Source organism: Aspergillus tanneri, assembly GCF_003426965.1.
Source record: "Aspergillus tanneri strain NIH1004 chromosome Unknown AapTan_4_pilon_pilon_pilon, whole genome shotgun sequence".
NCBI classification, from domain to species: Eukaryota; Fungi; Ascomycota; class Eurotiomycetes; order Eurotiales; family Aspergillaceae; genus Aspergillus; species Aspergillus tanneri.
The window spans coordinates 974,806-1,000,560 of NW_022984631.1; the positions used below are offsets into that span (position 1 = coordinate 974,806).

At 49.1% G+C, this 25,755-nt stretch overlaps 6 protein-coding genes across 6 annotated transcripts; 2 read left to right on the plus strand and 4 right to left on the minus strand.

Moving 5' to 3' along the window:
- Nucleotides 1-603: 603 nt before the first annotated feature.
- On the minus strand, nucleotides 604-3,123 carry nscR (Zn(II)2Cys6 domain-containing transcription factor nscR; the record flags this gene model as incomplete). The annotated part of the gene is made up of 5 exons (XM_033570183.1): nucleotides 604-1,299; nucleotides 1,366-1,932; nucleotides 1,990-2,484; nucleotides 2,558-2,689; nucleotides 2,740-3,123. The coding sequence occupies 5 exons, from the start codon at nucleotides 3,121-3,123 to the stop codon at nucleotides 604-606; spliced, it is 2,274 nt and encodes a 757-aa protein (XP_033426215.1).
- A 4,387-nt stretch (nucleotides 3,124-7,510) lies between these two features.
- On the minus strand, nucleotides 7,511-8,779 carry nscC (FAD-dependent monooxygenase nscC; the record flags this gene model as incomplete). The annotated part of the gene is made up of 2 exons (XM_033570184.1): nucleotides 7,511-8,214; nucleotides 8,260-8,779. The coding sequence occupies 2 exons, from the start codon at nucleotides 8,777-8,779 to the stop codon at nucleotides 7,511-7,513; spliced, it is 1,224 nt and encodes a 407-aa protein (XP_033426216.1).
- Nucleotides 8,780-9,498: 719 nt separating this feature from the next.
- nscA (non-reducing polyketide synthase nscA) lies at nucleotides 9,499-15,018 on the minus strand (the record flags this gene model as incomplete). The annotated part of the gene is made up of 4 exons (XM_033570185.1): nucleotides 9,499-10,755; nucleotides 10,825-13,500; nucleotides 13,550-14,657; nucleotides 14,711-15,018. The coding sequence occupies 4 exons, from the start codon at nucleotides 15,016-15,018 to the stop codon at nucleotides 9,499-9,501; spliced, it is 5,349 nt and encodes a 1,782-aa protein (XP_033426217.1).
- A 369-nt stretch (nucleotides 15,019-15,387) lies between these two features.
- On the plus strand, nucleotides 15,388-16,749 carry nscD (prenyltransferase nscD; the record flags this gene model as incomplete). The annotated part of the gene is made up of 1 exon (XM_033570186.1): nucleotides 15,388-16,749. One exon carries the CDS (start codon nucleotides 15,388-15,390, stop codon nucleotides 16,747-16,749), a length of 1,362 nt encoding a protein of 453 aa, XP_033426218.1.
- Nucleotides 16,750-19,322: 2,573 nt separating this feature from the next.
- On the plus strand, nucleotides 19,323-20,165 carry ATNIH1004_005533 (pectate lyase; the record flags this gene model as incomplete). Its single annotated transcript, XM_033570187.1, has 3 exons — nucleotides 19,323-19,662; nucleotides 19,716-19,798; nucleotides 19,848-20,165. 3 exons carry the CDS (start codon nucleotides 19,323-19,325, stop codon nucleotides 20,163-20,165), a joined length of 741 nt encoding a protein of 246 aa, XP_033426219.1.
- Nucleotides 20,166-23,218: 3,053 nt separating this feature from the next.
- Nucleotides 23,219-25,551, minus strand: sit1 (putative siderochrome-iron transporter Sit1; the record flags this gene model as incomplete). The annotated part of the gene is made up of 12 exons (XM_033570188.1): nucleotides 23,219-23,589; nucleotides 23,652-23,711; nucleotides 23,776-23,963; nucleotides 24,016-24,109; nucleotides 24,161-24,218; nucleotides 24,270-24,592; nucleotides 24,654-24,747; nucleotides 24,795-24,899; nucleotides 24,954-25,018; nucleotides 25,068-25,143; nucleotides 25,199-25,282; nucleotides 25,336-25,551. The coding sequence occupies 12 exons, from the start codon at nucleotides 25,549-25,551 to the stop codon at nucleotides 23,219-23,221; spliced, it is 1,734 nt and encodes a 577-aa protein (XP_033426220.1).
- Between the last annotated feature and the right edge of the window lie 204 nt (nucleotides 25,552-25,755).

A 25,755-nucleotide genomic window follows, 5' to 3' on the forward strand; every position in this document is an offset into this window, starting at 1 on the left:
TCAGAAGACTTGGCCTGGATAATCGAATCTAAGTGTAGTTATCCAGTGCCTGTTGTGTTATACCCCGAATGCTTTTTTTCGTATAGGATGCTAAAAGCCGACAGGAGAGATGAGTGGACGCTAAAATCCGAGACTTCGTATCAGTCTGCTGGCTGTCGTATAGAATGGAGATGGACATAGCAATACTTGAAAATCTAAGCAGTGATGAGACCTAGTTGTTTATGATGCCGAGCACACACCCAAGAGGGTGATTTTATTGTTGTAGGTGAGGGTCCAATGCTTTGTAGACACTTCGTAGACTATAATGTTGTAGTGTGGATAAATGGAAGAATATCAATATTCTGGATCTTTACTGAATTATTTCCGTTTCCCTTTTGCAGTATTTTGTCAACGTTATATTGTAAACTTTCTAGAGCGTGTTGATTTGTGGTACTTTTTGCCCAGAAACCGCACCTTTCGTTTAAGTTCTATTGAAGAGCAGAGATCCATCTTAGAATAAGCATGCTGACCTAAAATCCGAATAACCAGTCAGATAGTCCATCAAAAAGCCTAGGCCCTAGTCTAACCATATCTGGCAAAGAATCAAGCAAGAGGGACGTAAATTCAACAAAGGAACATGTTCGATCCTGACTCATCATGACCAATCTCCGACATCAGCTCCTCCCACGTCTGCCACGACTGCTCGACGTCCGCCGGGGGTATCTGGCCATCGAGCAGTGGCTGGCTATCAATATCAAATGGCAACAACAACGGATCCAGATCCATCTTGGTCAATGGCTGTACGGGAGATGTTGGGGCCAAATCCGAACCCAGATGAGAATGTGAATGAGAATGAGAATGGGAGAAAGCAGTTGGCCAGGACAAGTTGCTTAGTGCGTCACTCGGTGCGAGGCTCGAACGAGAAGAAGGCGTACGCGGGGCAGATGATACCGTGCTAATGCTACTTAGGCCTAATATCGGACTCGGACTTGCCTGCGGCAAAAGAGGTCCCAGTTTCTCCCTCGTCCGGCACATCATCTTCTCCAGCGGACGCTGGATAGTCTCGTCCTCATCCTCACCCGCAACGCCAACACTAGTTTCGCAGTGCAGGAGCTGATACGATGCCTCGATGATCGGCCAGGCACGCTGCGTTAGACTCACGTCCGGACAGACGAAGCACTCGGCGATGGCGGTCGCTAGCGCGTGCCACGGGATCGTCACGTACCAGCGGAACCCCTCACCGCGGGGATCAGAGTGCATCAGTTGCGCCTTTTCCAGGACACTGAGGGTCAGACGGAGCAGTTCTGTGTTGTCTTCTTTCTGACGGGGAGAGGAAAAGGGGGAGGGAGAGGGCGACGGTTGGCTTCTACCGCTGTCGCTACAGACCTGTGGGCGCTGAATCGGCCGTAATGCGGACAGTCGTGCCCCGGAGACGAGACATTGCGTGCCGTGCCAGGTGAACCACGCATACGGCGAGGACTCCGGGTCGCAAAAGTGCAATAGACGGAGCGCATTCTGCTCGAACTGCTGCGCGCGTTGCTGTCGAGACTCCTTGTTCTGGTCTCGGTCTGATGCGGCGACGCCAAAATTGAGAGCCCTCCCCGCCAGCTGGACGTGGTACGAGACCAGCGCGAATGTGGTGTCGCTCAGTCCCTCTCTGTCGGGGACGTCGTGGGCGGTGGTTGGATCAAAGTCCGAGTCGTTGATATGTTGGGGCGGGGAGAATGTGGATGTGGCCTCCTCGATGCTGATGAGTGGTTCGGAGGCCTGACTGAAGGAGGCTTTTAGGTCCATCAGGCAGATCGTAAGCCAGAGTCGTCTGCGCATCTGTTGGCTGAAGAATGTCTCTGTCTTGTCTCGGTCCATGGGGAGACCGAGTGCCTTTGCTAGTCTCACAGCCACTGCTGTGAGCGTCCATGCGGCCTGGCTGCGGTCTTCAGATCTTCTGGCAATCTATTCCGACGGTTAGAAAAACTTCTTTGTCTGTCCTATTAGGACGCGGACACTTACGAGATACAGTACAAATGCTTGCAGGACGGTAATATTAGGAGAGGCCAGCAACCCGCTCCTCTCCAGTGCAGCCTCACACGCTCTTCGAGAATCTGCCATGATGCCCGACTTTCCCATGTGAAAGCGCGCCCAACACTGATTCTCTGTTAAACTAGCGGCAGCCGCGTAAGAGATAGCAGACCCTAACGCGTCGACGGCAACATGTCTCTCCGGAAAACCCAGGTACCGTTCCCCCTGTATCATCCACTTCTCAACAGATGGTCGATGCAAGATCTTAATGACAGGGTCCACTTGTTCAAGGTAAACCTGACACAGCTGCCTTGATATGTCTTTGTCTTCGAACCAGGGAGTCCAGTCGAGTGCCAGGTTATTCGCACTCAGGCCAAGGACTCGGAGCTCGCTGCCGTTACTCATGTCCATTTTCAAGGTGTTCAGTATCGGCGGACCCTCTGCTTCTGTCTGCTCTGCAGTCGATCCTATCACGCCGCGGAGGCCCTGTACCTTCAATGCCCACAGTCGACCAGTTAGCATCAATGCTAGGATAGATAGGTCACGTGACATGCCCTACCTCCCCAGCTAAATTATCCGAGTAATAATCAGGACCCCGAGTCAAGGGCGTCTGTTTCTGGATGCTAGTCGAAACCGACGGACTGCATGGTACTGAGGTTGTCGGAGCCGGAAGGGAAGTATTAACAACCGACTGTTCCTCGTCAGCATGCTCGAAATATCAACTGGCTTGGCGCAACTCACCTGACTGACAGGCGCGGGACACGGGCTCGTCGTGGATGAACGCATGCTATTCACCAGCGCCTCAAGCCGATGGATGCGTTTCTTGAGGTCGTCGTCAACTGCAGCCGTGGCACCGGACGAAGCATCCGTTTGAATTTCCATTTCCATCGGAGCTACCAATTTCGCAGCAGGCGCAGACGCAGACGCTGGCACAGGCGATCTACGTGAACGCCGCGCATGGACGCCTCGTGGCAGACGTGGCCGATGGACCGGGACGCAGACTACGCCAGCAGCCACGCAGTTGGTGCAAGGATCGACCTTGTCGCACTTGACCTTGCGTTCGCGACAGAGCTCGCAGCTGAGATGTGGTGTTTGAGGACGTTTTCGCTGATTACGTTTCTCCATTTTAATAAGATATCGATATCCGATGGTGACTGTAGTTGTGGTCAGGCTTTGGTCAGGCGTTGGAGCAAGCACATGCCTATATAAGCTCCATCCGGGCCGTCAAGCATCCTTGGTTTCCTTATTCTATGATACTATATCGGGCGATGCCTACTCCGAGGTTGGAAGATCTAAGGTCTCACGAACACGAGGCAAACACGAGGTGGAATTATTGGCAGTGTAACATGTCAAGACGAACCGTTTGACTAAAACTCCCGGCTCTTAGTGAGCCGTGATACTGAACCGTGATACTGAACCGCGATACTGTGCCGTAATAGTGACTCATTTAGGGGGTTTCTGATCTTTCTGTTGACTGTATCCTTGCTTGAGCATTATCAAGCGACGCGATATACAAATATACAATACAAAGCTCTTTATGCCAACTTTTATCTAATTAAAAAGGCATTTACATATTGCCTGATCTTGGAATATTTATCACGAAATAGTCAAGCAATGGAATTAAATACCTTAGTCCAATATGCCTGTGTTACCTTAGAAACCTTGTTAAATGATGCAGGCAAGGCCCAGGCCGTTATCGAGGCAGAATCGCAGAAGTAAGTACACAAAGTGTTAGAGCTAATTTATGAGATGGCAGAATTTAACTTCTTCACAGGAATTGGATCCTAGCAGGTCCCACTTCGCTAACCGAATTACAGGCTACGCCAGAGCAGATATTAACTAATACTGGATAACAGAAACGGTAAGCGCGATGTTATTGTGGAACACTAAAATACGCGAGCTGCTCTGAAAAAATATACTACTCTGTACTATGTTATTACTTTCCCCAAGGTAGCTATATCTTAGGCCGCCAACACCAGCAAGTTATATAGTACCAGAGTCTGGTTCATGTCGATCTTTGTTCCGGTTACGGTCTGGTCTGCATATCGTTAAATTTCCGAACCACCATGTGGAAGCTATTTCTAATATTAATATACTGTTTTGTTATTTATACTAAAACATTAAAATAATATGGTCGCTGCAATGGATATATATGATATTGTAATTAAATACAACCACTGGTTACAAGACTATTAAGTGGCTGCATCTGATATGTCGAAATTTAACAATATGCAGACTAGAGACGGTATTAATAAACTTGCTCCCATTCGGATCTTGTATCCGATAGCGTAGCTTGTTCCCATTTGCTAATTTGAGAGTTAGTATATACGTGGCCTGATTATTTGTGACACAGAGTGCTTTTGTGGCTGCCAGTAGCATGGGCAATATTAGTCAAGTTTATTTATAGTACGCAGTACCTTTTGCTATAACCTTATTGATTACAGTATACAAAGTACCTAGGTATTATTCTTTTGAACACTATTACTCAGCCCATGGCTGCTATAGCTTAGCTGTCTTATCTTGGTCAAGCCTTGCTGCACCTTTTCTTGTGTTGCTTCTACTTCAGTGTGCATACAGATTGTTTTAAGTTTGCTCTAAAACATAATAAGTTCTGTTAAGCGAACTCAGCCATGGTATTGCAAAGGATAATAACTCAAAGCTAGTGGTTGCTATTAATAATCTCGGTCAGGCCCACAGGCTCATACCCTAACTGACAAGGTGTAGCTATAAAGGTATGAATTAAGTCTATCTGAATACTACCTATGCTCCCTGATACTAATAGAGCTGCAGCTTGTAGTGTAGACTTTCATTCTCCACTTTGGCTCGGCCGTTAGGAAGAATAACCATGTGTCAGAGCTCTGTTATTCCACTTATGAAAATGATTGTTGCGGGGGTTCTCGTATTCCATTCTGAATACGATCGCTGCGGGGTAGTTATTCGTATTTAGAATATGATTGTGGTGGGGGGCTCGTATTTATCCTAATTGCATGATCCGTAGCTCGTGAATAATGCTCCTTTGGGATTAGACCAGTAAATCTTCTGGAGGGCTAGATCATCTAGATCGTCTGAGTTTGAATTTCGTTCCGAGCAAGGATATCGAGCTTTATGTAGTGGTCTAGGCTGTACGTTTATGCCTATTAGGCTCAGCTATTGCTATGCCTAACTAATCCATACATGTCAGTACCAGGTTACGGCTCCTTCCAATGGAACTATTATTATTAGCCAAAACCCAACTGCGATTACTCTCTTAAGCATAACAATAAGCATCGATCTATAGTTAATGTTCTGCAATACTCTAATGTCTCCCTAACTTCACAGTCAGCACTCTTTGCTTGATTATATAACTTCTAAAGTGTGGTCAAGAATATATAAGAGGGAATAAGATATAGGGACTAACTACTACATGAATGTTAATTACCTATTTTACATTAAGAGGGAAGAAATCAGTATATAATTACATCAGAGAGTAGAAGAATCGACTGGAGGCGCTGTGAAACCTCTATACTCTCCCAAAACTGCGTCTGGATTAGGTAGGTTATAGAGTCATATAATACCCTGTAGGTGGCGCAACAGTAGATGCGTCACCGGGCAGGCTCTTTAGATGTCAAGGTAGTTGAGACCTATCTTGATTCTTTAGAGACTGCGGGTTCCAATTTTGTTACCGGCACAAATTCTACCCGAGGCACCTACCAAAGAAAGCCTAGCCTGGGTTGACTTGGGGAGCGTGGATGGTGAACCTTAGGGTAGGATTATGTCTACTGTGGATGCTAAGGCGGGTGGGGAAAACATTCTCCGGCCTAATCCTAGTGTACCTAAGCAAGTACTAGCGGTATGACGCGGGCCACTAAGAAGGGAAGTTCTTTATATGGTGGATTAGTTTATCATTAGAAGTTAACTCTGATCGTAGCTGCAAGACACTAAGGTCTGAGCTCTAGAGGACGTCCTAGGCCAAACACGGAACACATACACGTCTATATAGCCGCAGAACAACTGCGCGCTCGGCTACTTTAAAGCACTAGGCTCTATCCAATCATTTAACAATTTCCTGTGTATATAGGAGCATCCTTGGAGGACTCTGCGGTGCCAGGCAGGGCGTACAGACATACATAGCTGCCACTACGTCTAAGGCGGCTGCAATAGGTATAAAAACTATTATTCAATCAATTAATTAATCATTCAGTAGAATCCTATATACATATAAGTAGTGGTAGGCACCTCCACAACTAGAATTCTATCAGATTTTTAGAATTTAATGACGTCTCAGAGTAGACCCCTGTTTTCCGCTTCCTCTCACTTCCCTTCCACTCCCAACAACGATGATCAAGTATCTAAATAAATATCAGTCACAGCAGAGCCCATAATGTTCATTATCCACACTTATTATCCACAATATTGACCCTGTCCAAGCGGAGCGCAACCGCCAATCTTGCCGCAGGCTCGGGTGTCTTAAGGAGGCATGTGGCTGCGTGGTCTACCGCGCAGCGTATACTCCAAAGTCAGCAAAAACATTTCCCAAAGCAATTGCCACTATCACCTCCTGGATCAAACGGGAAATATACAAGTATCTATAGTCTTCGGGGTTAAAGAATCGGGACCGTACTCCGAATAATCAGCTATGGGCGCGATACAGCCTGACTGTTATAAAGGATCCATCATCCCTGGATGGCGCGTCCGTGGACACGGTCCGCTCCCATTTCAAAACACGGATGGTAAGCCAAGGCAAGCGGGACCGCTGGAATAAATATAGCATCTGCATCATAATCGATGAGGTAATCCTCCAGCTCCGGGGCAGGGTCCCCTCTGTAGAGAAGCATGCCGACACTCATGGGAGTTGTGTGAGGGAGCTGAAGGACTGGTATGTGAAAGTAGTAGAGGCATTTCCGGAGCTGGACATAGGTGATCCGTACTACAGAGGATAGATGTATTGCTCTATCTTTACTTTAATCTACTTATGGTCGTCCACGGACGAGGGGTCGTACATGGGGACCTTGCATGCGATTTGTGGGACTGAGTCTACGTGGTGTTGGAAATCTGGTGCCTAAGGCACCTTCGGATATCCTAGTCCCGCAGCGATATGATATATAGTATCACACTCAGGGGCAAAGGGACACGTAGACATAAGAAAGTGTTTGTCTACGCTCTCTCCAAGATAGAACAACATATTCACCATGCGATACTAGATCGCACGGTAGTTCCAATATACTATCTAGTCACCGCTATCCTAGCACCTCACAACATACCATCTTCCCCTAGACACTTCAACACGTGGGGCGACTTATACTGATTTAATATCTTGATTCTAGGCTGTGAGCATGCTGTTGTCTAGTGTATATAAGACTCTTGATCATGAATATTAATCTATTTCTTTGTCTATAAAGATTATGTTTGCTTTATTCTTAATTACAAGTATAGATGGAATTATATATATAATACAATGGATAGCTGCTCTAGTGATCCTTAGCTTCAAGATCAATACATTGTTTATCCTAGTAGTACACGTTATTCAAGACAGTCATGTCTTCTTCTGCGAAATCTCTCTCCATTCCGCCATTGGCCGATGCAGTGCATAAAACCGCTGTTTAGACCGTCGAACAGCGTCCTGTGATCGCTTCCACGCTTGATCATAGTAACTTCTAATCCCCAGGGCCAAATCACTCCCAGCTCCAGTAACGGCAGCAGCCAGCTCGACTCCATCCACCAGCGCATGGTTGCCTCCCTCGCCACCAAAGATGGGCATCGCATGCCACGAGTCGCCCACAAAGACGACACCCTGAGCAGCAGCACGCTGCATTTCCTCCCGCGCCACAAACACACATCGGACAGTCCAGTGGAACAGCCGGTGACTTTGAATCGCGTCGGGGTTCAGAAAGAGACTCCACGGCTCTGCTAGATTGCGCGAGGCTAGCTCCTCCAGCAGCTCCGGGGGGATCTGCTTCGCCTCGTCAGCTGGGAGATTAGGTCTATACAGCGGGTCGTCCTCCGCAGAGCCGGAGGCAGGTCGCGAGTACGACCAGTCCATGTCGACATGCGTCTTGGTTATATTGCAGACGGCGAACGGGGCATTGAAGCGGTCTCCTACGCCAGCGAGGACATTGGAGTTCCCTGTGCGTGATCGGAACAGTCGGTCGAAGTCCGTTCTGGATAGTTGAAACTCGCCGTGGTAGAGCACGGCGGGGACATTTTCAGGGACGACATTGGGGAGAATTTGCGATCGAACTGTGTTCATCAGTTTGGTTCATACTGAGGATATGCGGTTCTAACCAGTCGAATTCACTCCATCCGCAGCAACCACCATCTTCCCCCGATATACTGCCCCATTCTCAAACTCAACCCTTACATCGCCCAAGCGACCCTCCTCAACCCTTCTCAGTCGATGTCCATACCGCACATCCAGCTCTACGTCGCCAGAATCCGCAATCCACCTGCGCAAGGCGTTCCGGTTCACCCGGACTATCTCCTGCTTCGTCGTCGGGTCCGGAAAAATCAGCCTCTCACCCGTGCCATTATCCCAGAGCGCCTGGTCTAGCCAGCCAGAGCCGCCGATGTGTCGATCGGGCGCAACGCCTCTCGTGAAGCTTCGCAGCGGCACACCGCCGAGGGCCGACAGGAGGTTCGCATAACCCCATTCTCGCAGACTGATGGCGAAGCCCTGGCTACGGTCTGGACTGGACGCTTCGAAGACTATGTTAGGGATGCCGCTGTTTGTGAGGAGACGGGCGGTTGTGAGGCCAGAGAGGCCGGCTCCGATGATGAGGATTGGGAGTGGATTTTCATTTTTCATCTTTACTAGGGCTGTGGGAAATAGTAACTAGTAATGGTAGCCTGTTGGTTACATCTGTCTGATGTAAATGTATAGCACAGAGCTAAGGTTAAAAACCGAACCATAAGGACGGGTTTTGAGTTTGAAAAATCGGGTTTTGGTCGGATTTTATACAATTCTCGGAAATGACTTAATTCTATGATCGCATTTATACTAGCATAGAAACTCTATACTTATGTCAATTATCAGAAGAATTATCTTGCCTAACAAGAGCCTGTACCCTGTTCAGTGCTGTGGAATTCTATTGATAACTTGTTTTTAACACACCAGAAGACTAAACACCAAGGATATCTAAAATTTATATACTAAAGAGGTTATAAATTGATCACGAGAAGCGCGAAAATAGAGTATTTAGCTATTAAAGGGTTTATTAATTAATAATTGTAGACTTGACATAATACTGTTCCAAGCATAAAATCGCGGTAGTATAAGAAGGTCCATAAGTCTACTGAGGAGTGTTGAGAATAATTCCAGGACCTGCAAAGGGTATGCATAGCCTTTGTGGTCGAGTTGTTCAGCCATAGGGAATCTCAGCAAAGATAACATCATAAATGTACACATACATGGTATATACTTCTGGTTCCCTCCTATAGTGGTCTTCGATATAAGTAGTATTCTCCTATTACAGATTCCCATATAATAAAGTACACAAGCAAGGACAAATACACAATATAGACATATCAACAATACTCCTCCAGCCAAGCCGTCACCTCCCCAATAGTCGGACACTCCAGAAACAACGAACTCTTAATCTCCACCCCCAGTTCGGCGCGGAACTTCTCCGATAAGACAAGAGACATAAGCGAGTCGACGCCCAGCTGCACAAAGCTCGCATCGGGTGTTAAGGCCTCAAGATCTAGTCCCGTCTCGCGTGCCATTACTCGCAGACACTGGCCCACCACCCCGTTGTCTAGGGGGTCGCCCCTTTCAGATGCGGCGGGCGTGATGACGGGGCTTTCTTTGGGGGATTCCTCGGATGATTCTTCGGAGCGAGCGAGCGCAGGAACTGGGATTGGGACAGCAGCGGCAGGAGGAGGAGCGCTTTTCAAGACACTGGGGACGCTCGGAGGCGTAGCTTGTGGCTTCTGAACATGTTCCAGCACAGGTGCCGAAGAGGAAGGAGAGAAGAACCTATCCATCAGAAGACGCGGCACGCGACGGAATCGAATCTGACCGACCATACCGATGATACGCTCGTCCTGAAGGATGTACACATCACCGGCATACATATTCGCCTCCTCGGGCAAGGGGAACATGCGCACGTAACTGCGATACTTACCACCTGCCTCCAGCGGATTCAGTAGACGGAAACTGGCACACCCTGGTGTGACGTAGAAGTAATCCCTGGTATTCGAGGCATCGCTACCGTTCATGACCAAACCAGCCAAGTGCGAGACACTATCAATCCAATGCGGCGGCGTATGCCATGTTCCATGTCTCTCCGCTGTGAGAGTCACGTCCGCGACGGCCTCATGATCATGCAACACCACTTGATCCATCCCGCGATATCGATCTGCGTAGTCGACCACGTTCTTGAAGAGCGCGTAGGCCAGCGGCTTGGAGAGTTTGCTGGCCTTGCCCTGGTCGGCTCGCTCTTCCAGCGCTTCAATACGTCCCAGGACTAGATGGGAGAGTCGGTCCCATTCCTTGGTCCACGATGCTGGGTCCTCGAAACGGACCACGGCCGTGGCAAAAGACTCGCCGATGCAGTCGCCCGTCTCAGCGCTGGCGTTGAACCAGGCTAAGGACATACAACCGGTGGATAGATCCAGGTGTGCTTTAAGGACCAGCGGCTGGATGCTTCCTTTGGTTTTGTTGGCGACTTGTGCGTGCAGGACTTCCATATCTGAGAGGTTCATGTGCACGTCTTTGGTCTGGGGGACAAGTCGACGGTAGAGGTATTCACCGACGGTGAAGGCCATGTCAGACCAGATAGACTGTATTAGTTGTTAGCCGAGAAATATACACTATATTTTAGAATTAGGGTTAAAAAAAGGGAAGAATACCGAGGTGGCAACGCCGCAGTTATTCATTTGATGGCCATGCAGGGCTTCCAGGAAATCAGGATGCTGCATATCAGAGATGGCATGGAGGGTGGCTGTGCTCGCCTCCACCGTCTCAGCAGTGATCTGGTGGATCAGCGAGGTGCGCAGTGCTGAAGGACGCGACAACGACATCGACAGAGACACAGGGGCCGTCGTCTGCCCATGCTTGAGAAGGGCCTTGTCCAGCGTCCAGGTGCCGAGATACGGAATCCAGTAGTTAGTTTCATTCCAGCTGTACTTCGGCAACTGCAGCAAGGAATACTCCCTCTCACGGGGCTGGAAGTATTCCGGCCAGCATGGCGTGATACCCGCCAGGTAGAGGGTGACCAGGCTCTTGGACATGGTCGCCATGTTATCCTCGTTGCGTCGACATGAGGAGACCAAGGATGCGGAGCTGTCAATGCCACGCACAAGTCCGGTGCAGATCGGATGCGGTCCAATGTCAATCCAGATTGTCTTCTCGTCAACCAGACCGAAGTCCTGAGCCGCTTCAATCGCCGCGACGAAATCAACTGTCTCTCGGGTCGCACGGCGCAGGTACTGTGCGTTGATGGACTTGCCGTCAAACACGACGCTACCCAGTAGAGGCGACAGCAGGGGGATACTGGGGGCTTTGAAAGCGATCGGAGTCGCCAACGCTTCCAGGGAGTCCAGCACGGGTTCCATTTGCGCCGTGTGGAAAGCAAAGGGCACATCTAGCTGCGTGCACTTGATACTCTTTGCTTCGAGGGTGTTGCGGATGGCGTTGATTGCATCTCTAGCGCCGCCAATCACGGTATCTTGGGGTGTGTTGCAACAGGAAACCTCGTAGGCAATTCCAGCAATATCTGCATTGCCTGTAACGAGGTCGTGAATCTCGTCCACCGACGCCCGAACGGAAAGCATTGCGTGGCTGCCTTCACTGCATCGTTCCTCGATTAGCAGTGCGCGTCGTCCAACGACATACAGAGCGTCTGCAGCAGAGATGACGCCCGCAACGGCGAGTGCGGCATACTCACCCAGACTGTGTCCGACGACGGCGCTGATACGGACGCCGAGCGACGACCAGAAGCGAGCCAAGGCGATTTCCAGCACAACGATGCTAAGCTGCGTCAAGATCGGCGATGCTGTATCGTCATCAATGCTCCCATCAATCACGGGAACAACGGACGGGAATCCCAATCGCTGTCCGAGCTGGTCGAGCTGGAGAACCTGCGTCCGGAAATGAGGAAACTCAGTGAACAACTCTTGGCCCATGCCGCGATAGTAAGCACCCTGGCCGGTGAAGGTGAGCACGACGGATGGCGCCTCGTTGGGAATGGCTCGCAGCTCAGAGGACGTCTTCGGGTTGTCTAGCCATGAGCGTAGACTCTTCTGTAGAGTCGAAATGTCGGAGACTGCGGTTGCGAATCGCATACTATGGTGCATGCGTCGCGCGCAGAGCGTATACGAGAGATCTGCCGGATCAACATCTGGATGCTGATCCAAATACGAGAGCAGATTCTGCACGTTTGCCTCTAGAGACTTCTTGCTCTTCGCAGAGAGAACCACCGGATGCGTGGTACGCTCATCATTAGTCGAAACCTTCACTCTCTCCGGGGCATCTTCCAGCAGCAGAGTCGTGTTGCCGCCGTGCGCTCCAAACGAATTAACAATGGCAAGACGCTTCTTCCCTGCAGGTCGCGGCCACGGAGTATTCTCCATGGCCAGACCAACATTGCGTCGCTCAAGGTCCTTGGGAATAGTCGGGTTAATTTCCGTTTTGATGCCGATGTGCTTGGGAATCAGGTTCTTTTGATACACCAGGAGAGCTTTGAGAAGGGAAGCAATGCCCGCCGCAGCCTCGCCATGTCCGATGTTACTTTTCACAGCGCCCAGATACAGACGTTGATCAGCGCGACGACGAGGCATCGAGGGTGCAAAGACGTCCGATACCGATTCGGATTCCACCGCGTCGCCGGCCTGGGTGCCCGTGCCGTGCAGCTCTACGTAGCTCACGTCCAGGGGGTTAACGCCAGCCTGGTGAAGCAGCACCTGGCGGTAGTTGTCCTTCTGCGCGCCAGCATGAGGATGAGTGATGGAGACAGCATCGGCAGAATGGTTGGTTCGAGCTCCCAGCACTACCGCCAGGATGTTGTCGTTATCAGCCTCTGCATCCTCCAACCGCTTAATAACGACTGAGCCGATTCCATCTGAGCGACAATACCCGTCAGCATCCTTATCCCAGACCTTGCATTGTCCTGTCTTGGATAGGAAGTGACCATTCCCCAAACCAGCGTAGTTATCCGGGTCAGTGATAATATTTAGACCACCTGCGATAACCGTATCAGCCTCACCAGCCCACAGCGCCGAGCAGGCCGCCTGCACCGCCGCAAGGCCGCTCGAGCAAGCTGTGTCGATGTTGAAAGAAGGCCCGGAGAACTTGAAGAAGTAGTTGATTCGGCCGTTAGCAAAGGCGCGCTCGCCGCCAGGCACTGCATAGGTACTGATATTCTGCGACGCATTCAGCTCCCTCCAGTCGTCGCTCGCTTGGCCGTAGAACGTGCCGATGCGGCTGGGCTGGGTGGACGCCGTACGGCCGGGAACGAGGCCGGCCATTTCCATTGCTTCGTATGCAGTAACGAGGGCAAGTCGGTGCATGGGGTCTGTTTGCTCCGCCTGTTCCTGTTAGTACTATCGGTGGGAAGAGGGTGATAGTGATGAATACCTCTCGGGGGGACATATTAAAAAATCCGGCATCAAAGTAGCCCGGTCGATCGATGAAATTTCCAAACGGAGTCTGAGTCGCGTTCTCCGTCTTTCCAGTCGGATCGTAGTGTGTGTTCAGGTCGAATCGGTCCGACGGCACCGTGGTGAGGGTATTACGTCCTTGCTCAAGCAGCTCCCAGAACAGCTCGGGGTCATTGGCGCCTCCAGGCAGCCGACAGGCCATACCGACAATGGCCAGCTTGGAATCGGCGTATGAAGACGGACGACGAGCGCCATAATCTCCGTGAACCCAGGACACCAGATCGCGTCGAACGAGCGACAGTTCGGGGAAGCCAGTCTCAATGGCGGACGTGATCCCCTTCAGGACGATGGAGGTGCGGAAGGAATCAACCTGGTAGTCCTGTCCTGTCGCTTTCTTCAGCTTGACGTGTTCGAGGATACCAGCCGTAACGTTGTCGAGGTAGATAGTGCCGGTCAACAGCTCAGTGCCAATCTCCAGGAAAAGCTCACGGGCTGTCTTTGCCTCGAACGGTTTACCAGTCTGGGATGAGATCAAGGGCAGTCGTACAACCCGAGAAGTAGGTATAACAGACTCAGCACTATTATTAACAACCTCGATATCATCCCGACTGTAGAGATGCGACGCATGACAGAGGCCGTCATACACCGGCAGTGCCAACGACTTGGAGTATCTCAGGATAGGAGAATGCTGGAAGGCCGCTTTAACGCGTGATGGCGGCCCACTGACACTGACGGAGGTTTTGTCTGCAGCGCTGACGAAGACCTTGGTAAGATCCGGACTCTGCGTAGCGACATTGAATTGAGAAAGCTCCTCCTGAACGGCGTCCTGCGTCATCTCCGTGACGACGTGCGCCCAACTCTGCAACGTTCCATCGGACTGGGGCGCTTCCAGCTTGGACGATATATCGGCGACGTAGACTCCCAGTCGGAAGGAAACACGTACGCTTTCTGCTCCGATCTTGGCTACATCTGCCAGACTGCTGGATAGAGCGACGGTGGCACCGGCGAGAAGACCAATACTCAGGCCGGCAAGATTGGTGTGGGAGGGATCGAGGTCCCATTCAGCATCCTCGGCTTCATACTGACTGTGTCTTTGTTAATTGGAATTCAAATAATATACAGGAAAGACAGAATATACCCAATGAACATGCCAAGTTCGAGGATAGTCAGCAATGCGCTCTCCATCGCAGCGCCTAGAGCCCCCTGACGAAAGTCGACCTCAGCCAGCGTGCAGACCGTGTCGAAATGGGGCACCAGTTCCTGCAGCTGCTGAGGTAGTTTAGCCTTCTCCTCCTTGAGAATGGCCGCCGACTCATGGAGGAAGATGGACAGTAGTCTGAACCGTCGGTCCTTGCTGTGTTGGTGCAATCGTCGGAAGAGATCCTTGAGGTCATCGCTGGGGAATTCATTCCCGAAGAAGACCAGTCGTGAGCGCGGTGTGTCCATGATTGTTTTGCGCAGAATAGATTATTGTGTGAATGTTCTATTGCAGGATAATCAATAGAGTTATACAAAATCCTCTAGAGACAATAGACTGGCATCATCCGAGGTTTACTTAAAATCCGAGATGTAAAATCCGACACGCATCCGATCTGTCTGGTCCTCGACTTCGCCTCGTATTCGGATGAAGCCAAAGGCCGAATGGCTAGAAAGATATTTACTGTAAAATCCGACACAATAATGGATAATAAAAAGATAAATCGTGTACATCGTAGACATTATATCTAGAAACCGATACTATTTAAAAAAACACTCACCCTTATCAACCACTCACAGCTGAATTGGCCTCCTAGATCTATCACAGTGAAATCAAACATGTCTCTATCTCCAAAAAGTAGCAATCGTGTCCCATCCCCCGGTCATGGCAAGCCCCTGCCCATCTTCGACGCCCTTTGCCGTTTCCTCCCCGTCGGGACCGAGGACGAGCAGTTCTGGTGGAAACTGACTGGCCGACAACTCGCGGGGATGATGCACGAGGCAGGCTATCCCGAGCATCGCCAGGTGGAATGTCTTCTCTTCCATCGTTTCAAGATCGTCCCAACATTTGGTCCCCAGCCACACTCAGCCGAACCGTGGTACAGGAGCCGCGTGGCCGCGAGCGCAGGAGACGGCGCTCCTATCAGCTACAGCTGGCGCTTTGGCACGACGGACAAAAAGCCCTATATCCGCAACTACATCGAGCCTTTGGGCCCTCTGACGGGGACTGCGGCGGACCCAAACAACGAGATGGCGACCAAAGCGCTGCTGCAGGACTTCAGCACCACTCTGCCGAATGTGGATATGTCTCTGTTCTGGACGTTTGAACCACACCTCTGTTCGCGGTTCGCCGACAAGGCAGAGCGTGAGAAATACGCGGGTCCATCGGTGCTCACAGGTGTGGAAATGTCGCCCGATTCAAACGCCATCGATATCAAGATGTATCTGTATCCCCGGATCCCGGAGCAAATCGGCCAGCTCCTCAGCACCATCCTACCCCAAGCGATGCGTGAGGCCTACGGCGAGGACGTCTGCCTGGACAGTCTGAACGTCGTGAAAGACTTCCTTACCAACCACCCAGATGGACAGCAGCTCACTCCTCGAGGAACCACCGCCATCGACTGCTGCAAGGTCGAAGACTCCCGTTTAAAATTCTACGTCGCAACCCGCAACACCTCCTTCGATCACATCGCGGCCGTGATGACCCTGGGCGGCCTTCGGCCCTTGTCCACTACGGTCCTCGACAAGCTGCGCGAACTATGGTACGAGCTGAACGGGCTGGCGTCGGATTTCCCCACGTCAGAGCCGGTACCTCCATCGGTGCAGGCGGATGAGAGCGCAGTGAGCCATAACGGGGTAGGCTTCTACTACGATATCCAGCCACGACTTGCACTTCCAGACGTCAAGATTTTCATTGATGTGCGCAAGCATACCAAGAGTGATATGGCTGCCGCGGAAACGGTGGTTAGCTTCCTGGAGCGTTATGGCCAAGGACATAATCCTAGGGCGTATCTGAATGTCCTGCGGGATATTGTGCCGGCCGAGGAGCTGGAGACTCGCACGGGGGCTCAGGCGTTCTACTCGGTTGCGGTTAAGAAGGAGGAGTTCGATATCACTGCGTACTTTATCCCTCAAGTTTATCGACGGTTTGCTTCTGTTCAGCTGGAGTTGAATGGACAGCGACGGAGTAGGTTTGAGTAAGTGGTGAGCATGGAGACGAAGTTCATATCTAAGGTAGTATTTATGCACGGACTGCTCTGTTGTTGATATCTCTTATGTAGCTAATGCACCTTTTCAAAATGTTCATTTTCTAAGTCAATTTACATATAATCTTGTAAATATTGGTTTGAGATAAATGTAGTACATAAATTTAGATTCAGAGAGTCAGGCACCAGTGAAGCAGAAATCAACATCCACGATTTACTCAGGATGACATAGGCTTCGGACCCGACTTTTACTTCCCTCCCACAGCTCCAGTCACAATAATATTTCATGGTATAGATATTTAGACATGCTGCTAACTCAGTGCCTAGTGTAGGGCAGATCCATTAACCATCTTACGTGGACCGACTGCATACAACCATGTCATCCATATCAATGCCAAAAACCAACAATTTTTCACTGACAAAGTACCATACAAACACCACTCAGGCAATCTACTATGATAATGCCCCACCAAGTCTTTTTGAAACCTACCCGCAGAATTAATCCTCTACATCGCATGGTACCTTTCATTCTATAGTCTTAAGGCGCTCGCCAGGCCTCAAAACAAGCATTTACGATCTTGACAGCGGTATTATATACGAAATTAAAGCGGGGTCTTTGTCCTGGATTTCATCGATTGCCAAAAACTGATAATCTCTCTCTTTTTGAGAAAGTTCTTGAACATGCGCCGGCAAGATGTGCTACTGGGGATATGGATATGTGGCTCTTCGAGACGCTGCCAAGGGCGGCCATGTTGAAATGGTGTACGTGCTTCTTTAGAATTGTTGGAAGCATGGAGTCTGGGATTCGGGGGTATGGAGGCACCGGCGAACTAGGCTAAATACTTACATACAGATGCTAAGACAGCGCAGACCAGCACCCAGAGCAAAGGGATAACCCGATGCTCTAATAAATAGGGCCAGTGCGAGAAGACAATTAATAGCAAAGATACACGCTTAACCCTGTTGACCTGTGCTACTGTTGCTGGGAAGCTCCATGTAGCGGAGATTCCGCTTGACGCTGGTCCTGACATGTCCGGAATACAGCCAGAATACGAAGTTGCGGCTGGAATTCCGGCCCTCCTGCGATGGACAGTGAAACGCGGAGCGGATGAGATGGTGGTGAAATATTCAATGCAGCATTGAGACAAGCAAATGTGGAAGCTCTCACTATACTCTTGGATCTAGGATTTGACGTTGAGCACCGAGACGACTTAAATGAAAGACCACTAGAGCAGGGTAGGTACTGTTCGCTTGTTTCTATATCAGGTGAACAGGGTCATAAACCTTGATATCCAAGGGGAGCGTATGAGTCTGCTGGTCATTGGGAAGGCCTTAGGATAATTTTACGTCGGCAAACTTGCTTTGCCCCCCCCCCCCCTTTTTTTTGTCGCGCGGGTGGAGACTAGAGTTTCGCAGCCAAAAGGTATATATAACGTTGCTTGGATTGATGGCACTGGATTTGGTTGTTCAGACAGCGTTATCCTATGCAATCCAAATAGCAGTTGGGAGATGATCGGTCTCCTACGGGAACAGACAAAGCATGTTGATAGGGCCGATGATGAGGGCACCGGTCCAAGCTAGGTATGACAATTCTTCCAATATATTGACAGATTAATACCCTCCACTTACAACTGAGATATACGAAATCTTCGAGACCTCATACTCAATACAGATATAGTAGATCCAGCCATCTGCCAAGGAATAGCTTTAACAACAGCATCTGGAGAGATACGTATATCCTCCATCCAGAGGGAACCTCTGCGGCTATTTCCTCCGTGGATAATACGCCCTACCTATTTAGCGAGGGTCTGACGAGTCATGACGTCCGATCTGAAATACAAGTCCATAGATCTTCTATCTTGGCATTGTCGGACGAGTGTGCTGCGCCACGATTCCGGCGCTAAAGATACAAGCTTGTGCAGGCACAACGGCCTTCTTTCCTGATTAGAGTATAGCTCGTATTATTGTGCTTTGTGCTAGCATTAAGACGGAGAAACCTTGATATTACCATAAATTAGCTCCCAGCGTACATTTCGCGGTATCTCCAATTCTGGCATCAGAAGTGACCCCGAATCTCGCCAAGATAGTTGCAAAGACAAGTTGCATAATGTGAGAGTGAAAGATGACAGACATTATAAGAGACATCCTATGCGTGTAAGGGTTTCGGGAACATGGCCGGTCATATAGCACCAGACTAGGCTAGAGGCCACCCACGGAATTCCCAATCTGGATACTCGGATAAATTTCGGGAGATTAGAATCTGCAGGCGGTTTCAGTTTAATTCAAGATTGCCTATTTTGGCAGGCAACGGAGAAATGTATTAAAAGATGCCAAGATGAATAAGGCATATAGAAATCCCACCAAAGATGAGCAAGAGCAAGTCGGTGTGTACCCTCGGCGACAAAATGTACGCATATAAATTGGCGTTGTCCTCACTTAAGTATAGGCACAAGCCAATTTTCTTTCTAACTTGTCTTTTTTTACTTCACTCTGCGAGTAGTTCTTACCTGTAGTTCTGGTAATCCACTACTACCTCCATCTCATTCGAATCTCAGACCAACATTAACAATGGTCCAAAAAGCTATCCTTCTCTCCCTTCTGGCGTCGACGGCCCTCGGCGCCTTCCACAAACGGTACACGTTCCCTCTTCCTGAGTCCAAGGGAAGCGAGACGTTTGACAAGCCGTACGAGGTCGTGGAGGGCAAGACCTACGACGGAGGGATGAAGACATTCGGCCGTGGCGTCCAGTGTACCGGCCAGGTTGAGGGCGGTGATAGTGATGCTGTTTTCATTATCAAGGAGGGAGGCACTCTGAAGAACGCCATTATCGGAGCGGACCAGATCGAGGGTGTGCACTGCGAGGGCGCATGCACGGTTGAGAACGTCTGGTGGGAGGCTGTCTGCGAGGGTATAATCCAGACCCTCTATATTCTGTCCCCGCTCAATGCTAACATATATAAGACGCCCTCTCCTTGAAAGAGGGAAATGGTCCGTTCAGGATCATCGGTGGTGGTGCCCAAGGTGCCAAAGACAAGGTCATTCAGGTAGGTATCTAGACCTTCTTCCCTCACCACCGCACTAACAAGGGTAAAGCACAATGCAAAAGGTGAAGTCACCATCGACAGCTTCACCGTCTACGACTTCGGCAAGCTGTTCCGCTCGTGCGGAAACTGCAAATCACAGAGCCAGCGCTCCGTCACCATCTCGAATGTGAAAGCCATTTCCGGCAAGCTTCTTGCAGGCATCAACGAGAACTACGGCGACAAGGCCACTATTACCGATACTTGTGCGACGGGTGTCAAGGAGATTTGTGCCACTTATAAAGGGAACTCGGATGGCTCGGAGCCCGATAAGTCTGGTTCTGGACCCAGTGATGTTTGTGTTTATACGGAGCCGTTGGCTGAGTGTTAGTCGTTCCTTTTTAGCCGTCTTGGTATGGCTAGAGGATATGTTTTCATCTAAGATAGTGTAGCCTATACATATCTACAAAGACGATACGGAGCCGAAACCAAAGAGCTGCCTGAGTAATATGCAAACTGTATTTCCCCTGAGGACCTGCCCCTATTCATAGGTAGTGTGTGCGTTCAGCAGATAGTATTCAAGGCAATATAGATACTACCAAATACGGTCCTTAGTAGGCTACGTGCGTGTAGTTGGTATAGCTTCTTCTGTAATTGTATCGAGATCGCTTCAAAAACAAACAACGGACAGGGCAAACCGACATTGCAAACCGGCAATACAAACTGATCGTCACTGTAATAACGAGAACAGCCGTAAATAATGGTAAAATTTTAAGCTGAATCGTTGTTTTATCCATCTAAATTATGGAACTCTTGACATAATTGTGCAAATCAGGTTCAGATTCCAGGTTCCAGGTTCCAACTCTTGGAGCCTGAGTCGGAACATTCGAGACCTAGCTAATAGAATTCAGGTGGTCGGCCAACTTCGTATCCGCTTATATTAAGAGGGTTTGGAGAGATGGAACAAGGCCAATTAACGCTTGATGAAAGGAAATTTGCGAAGGATATTTATTTTTGCTGTCAGTCAGACTCTCACACAAGATCTAAGGTGCGTACTAATAATGTCTAGCATATAAGGCTCCATATTCACCTATTCTGTTGGGAGCCAACCCACCCTCGTTACTCCTTCCATTGTGGTGGTCCCAAGTGACCTTAATTGTAGTGGCGGTGCCGTCATATCTTTCTACCAAGTTATGCGTGAGTTGATCCTCCGAGCCATTCAATAATGCCGGTGTTGGGGTACGGATGGGAGTACACGTCTCGCCTGATTGGGGAGGTTTTCAAATATAGCGATAGAAGGAATCCGCTGTTTGCTGAAGCATCGCATATTCCGCAGGAGAGGCCAAAGAGTGATGAAACTGCCGGCTGTCATCCCAATCCGTACTTCCACATGAGACCAGACGGAATTAAGGATCGTTTCGTCTGCAACAATATACATCAGTTCACCAAACGTGGCACCGCTGGATGTGAAAGGGCTCACGATATAAAACCGAGCCTGTATTGGTATATGGATGGAGGTAAGGAATCCGGACGACCACAGCCACGCCTGCACTGGAGCATCATTCCGTTAGTTCCCCCAAGGGCCTGAAAAACAACCTTTACTTGGAATGAACCACGTACATGCATCCTAATATTCCCAGGATGATAATCAACGGAAGCTTCACCTGCCGGTCCAACAGCAGATTCCGGAAAAAGATCGCTAGTAGGAGACCAATCATGAAGGCACAGAATACTACCAGCGCACTGTATAGATAGGCGAAGAGGAGCAGACGGAGGATGCAAGACATGTGCCCGACATTGTCAAGCGGTTCCAATAATAAGAGACCGGTGTGCACTAGAAAAAAAGGACGAAGAACATCATTCCGTGCGCAACCACGCTCAAGGCAGAAATGGCGTACAGAATGACCCGATGAGCGCAGACGATCGTGACGCGAGACATCGAAGTAGTAATGAAGAACTTTGCAGTGAGAGACGCTACGAGGTAAAAGTCCTGTGCTAACCACGAGAGCTGAAGGTGTCAGTAGACTGTCCCAGGTGAGGTGGTGTTCAGTGGAACAGATGCTATACCAGCAAGGCTGGTCGGATGGTGTTCGGCTTGTCCGCAAAGAATGTCATTTGTTCCTGAACCACGATAGCTACCCCGGTGATCGCACTGATGGCAAACGCTAGATGAAAGACATTCATGAATCAAATTAGCCTCGAGAACTCGTCCATGAGAGCTGTCCATATGACAGCTGGGGGGTTAGACTATAGCGACCACCATCAATCCATCATCCCAACCAAATACGTGGATAAGATGGAGGCGAACATAGGTTCATAATGGAACAGCAGTTAGCGCCATCGTGAGGAAGATAGATGCAATCATGATAACGGCCTCACTTCCTCCATTAGCCATGATGAGAGCGGATAGGCAAGGTGACAGGCAGTTTAAACTCTTCCGGTTTGGACACAACAGAGATTTAGGACTTGATACTATGCAAGGGTAGTCAACAATAACATGGAAATGTTATAATATGATCCCTCTAATGACTCCGTGATCAGTTAAAGATAACATGGACAGGAACTCACGTATGCATAAGGACCAGAAACTCAAGGAGACATGGCGGATGGATTGGATCAAAGGAACAAGGGTAGCCTGGACCTTAAGCAGGTTCAACCTGCATCCCAAATATTGAAGAAATAATACCTTATAAATTCAATACATAGTTAGTCCCTGTGCATTGTACTGTATTATGGGAAACATAATACGCAAAGTAAAGCCCATACTAAATACAAGCAATCCCAATAACCTTTCATCATGCTAAACGCGGATACCGCGATCTATTATCGGCACCTACAACACTAACAACTGTAGATGAATCAAGAACTACTGTGCACTCTGTCATAACCTAATTAAGATAGAATTTTGAAACATTTACTATAGTCCTACCTTTTATATCCTGGCTTTGGTTAATAGGCATACATATTAAGAGATATATCAGCGCTCTAATTTAGCTGTTACTTACATTCTAAAAAGAATTGCTAGACCCATAAATATTTTCAGCTCCTATCGGTCCACTGGATATTGATATAAGTGATAGGAGCCAGGGTTGGAACATAGCATATTGAAGCAATTAGCCATAAAAGGCACTCCGACGATCCCTTGATATTTTTCAGACTGTAGCGGCGACTCTTAGTACCCTTCTTATCCCGCATTGTATTGAACAGGCAAGACCCACTAATAGACACATACTAGAAGTCAAAATTCATTCCCTGATATAGCAAGTTGTACACTTGAAATACAATATCTAGGTATAATACAGTCACACTTTTAGATTACTTTGCATAACATTCACTTCAAGGGATACTATCCAAATTATTATCCTTAAACCCATAATTACCCATGTATACTAAATAGTATAATCCTCAATCTGGGCCGGCCCTGCGCCCTTAAGAATCCATCTCTTAATTAGCTCTCTCATCTTTCACATCTTCCTCCGCATCCGGCAAGCTCTGCTCCTTAGTCAACTTCGGATCCCTGATACACAATGAGAACGCAATCAACGGCACAGTCAGACAAATGCCCGCAATACAAAGCAACCGCTGAGTATGCCGATAGGCTAAAATCACCGCATCACGATCCCGCGTGCCCACAGGGTTTGCAGCAACCCACTCGAAGGGTGAAGCAAAGATAGTGGCAGCCAGGGAGGCATCGCCAAGACGACTCGTGAGTTGTTTCTCGAGTGTCTGACGCCAGATAGCGCCGGAGATAGCATCGCCAACCGCGCTACCGATTCTGTATGTAGCGAGGTAGAGACCCGTTATGACGGCCAAGTCTAATTAATTAATTTGTTAGGTGGGATGACTTCAATGAGTGGATTAGGTGGAGGATACTTACGTTCGTGCTTGCTTGCAGCTTGGATACTGGCTTGAGCGGGGTAGGGGAACAGTCCACCGGCTTAGGTCAAGGTTATTTTTTTTTCTCGTTTACGTTATGGATTGTAGAGAGGGATAGTCCATACCTATACCAAGGAGAATTTGGGCTCCAATTATACCTGAGTGACTGGAACTGTTGGCTCCGCCGCGGAAATGAATGAGAAGACCAAATGCGACCATGAAAAGACAGGTTCCTGCAACGATGAATAGCTTCAGTCGTTTGACAAACATCACAACAACACCGCAGATAATTCCGGTGATAACTGATGTAAAACTAGAAAGGTCAGCTTTTAGGACGATGATAATGGAAAACTACTGCAACATACCTGTAGATATTGTAAATGCGGCTCGCACTTGGGGTGCTTTCATTGAAGCTGACTATCAGGACAGTGATAAGGTATTGTCCTTGGATACCCCATGCTGAGAACACGTTAATGGTGGGTAGATCAGGAAGCGTGGATGACGACATACCTAGGTTGAGCATAAATGCGATTCCAAGGGCTCCCCAGACGGCACGGTCTTTCAGTAACTATGCGGAGTGAGTACTCTATACATTCAGCAAGGGAAAAAAGTTGCTTACCTTAAAGGGAACCATTGGATATTTGCAGGTCCGTTCCCAATACACCCACGCAGGAACACAAAAAATGCCGACAATCAGAGGGGCGAGCACCTTGGCCGTTTTCCACTGCTCGGAAGAACCGCTGGCAAGGGTAAAAGGGACGAGGATGAGAGCCCAGCAGGCAATCAGCAGGATAATGCCAACTACATCAAGGTACCAAAACAGCTCCGCCCAAAACTTGCGCCAGCCCATGATCTGAAATGGGGTGCGGTATGTCTCTGGGTTGTTCCTTTTGGCTTTCCAGTGGCCATATAAGAGCGTGGCGAAAAGAGGGATCGTGCAGACTAAAAATAATGCTGGTCAGAGAAACCCATCATTTTCAAGTTCAAGATGTTTTCTAACTACCTGGGAAGATAATGGCAAACATGCCGATTCCCCATTTCCAATTTGTGACAGCCATTACAGAATCTGATATATCACCACTGACCCATGTGTTTATCTGAATATGTGAGAATGTGCTTCATGAGTATGCGCAAAATTGCTTACGATGAACGGCATCGCCGGAATATAAGAGAACAACAGTCGGGAGCGAAGGGAAGTGAGATCGCCAATGAGGACCTCGACGAGCAGAACGATACCGGTGTAGCCGATCTAGAGAAACAGTTACTTTACCAGCGCACATTCTAGAGTATGATAACCACCTACCTGGTAGAGTACTGCGCCGCCGCAGAACGTGGACATATTATTGGCGCCGGCTTGAACAGCAGTTCCTATTCTATATATCAGCAACGTTCTTGTATAGAGATTCGGCACCTCTACCAATTGTGTACAAGAAAACGGAGAACAAGATCAACTCCACGCGACCAAACACATCTGCGATTTTGGCAGCAGTTGGCTAATATGCGTTAGACGTTAGACGCTGTGTAGAAAGTGGACTTGGGTCATCGTACCTGTGCTGCCGCGCCAATTACAGATGTCAGTACACCCAGCGTTGAGAGCAGACTGTGAGAGCCGAAGCTCGATGTTGCAAAGGGCTGAGTCCTGTCAATATTCACACTGCCTTAGAGAGGTAAAAAGACAGTATTACCTGGTAGACGTTTCGAACCATGCCATCAAGTCCATAGACATAGGACACCAGGAAGATGCCGCAGAACAAAGCGATCCGACTGCTGAAGCCCAATTGCACTGAGATGGCCTCAATGCGCTTAACCCCAGGACTTTCCGTAATAGAGGCCTGATCGGAATCCGAGGCCACCACATCATGAGGCTGCTTTTCCGCCGCAGAGGGGCTGTCGGACAACATTTCGACGTACTGTGAAAGGCCGACAGAAAAGAAGATGTACGAGGGAAGGGAGAGGAAGGAGAGATGGGACGATTAAATTAAGAGAGGGAGAAGGTGAGAGCAAAAAAACATCGCGACTCGGAGTCTTGGCAGGAATGTGTGCCGTGGAATCATCTTATCTGATTAAAATCAACCCACGGTGGATCACATTGCCAGCCAGCAAAT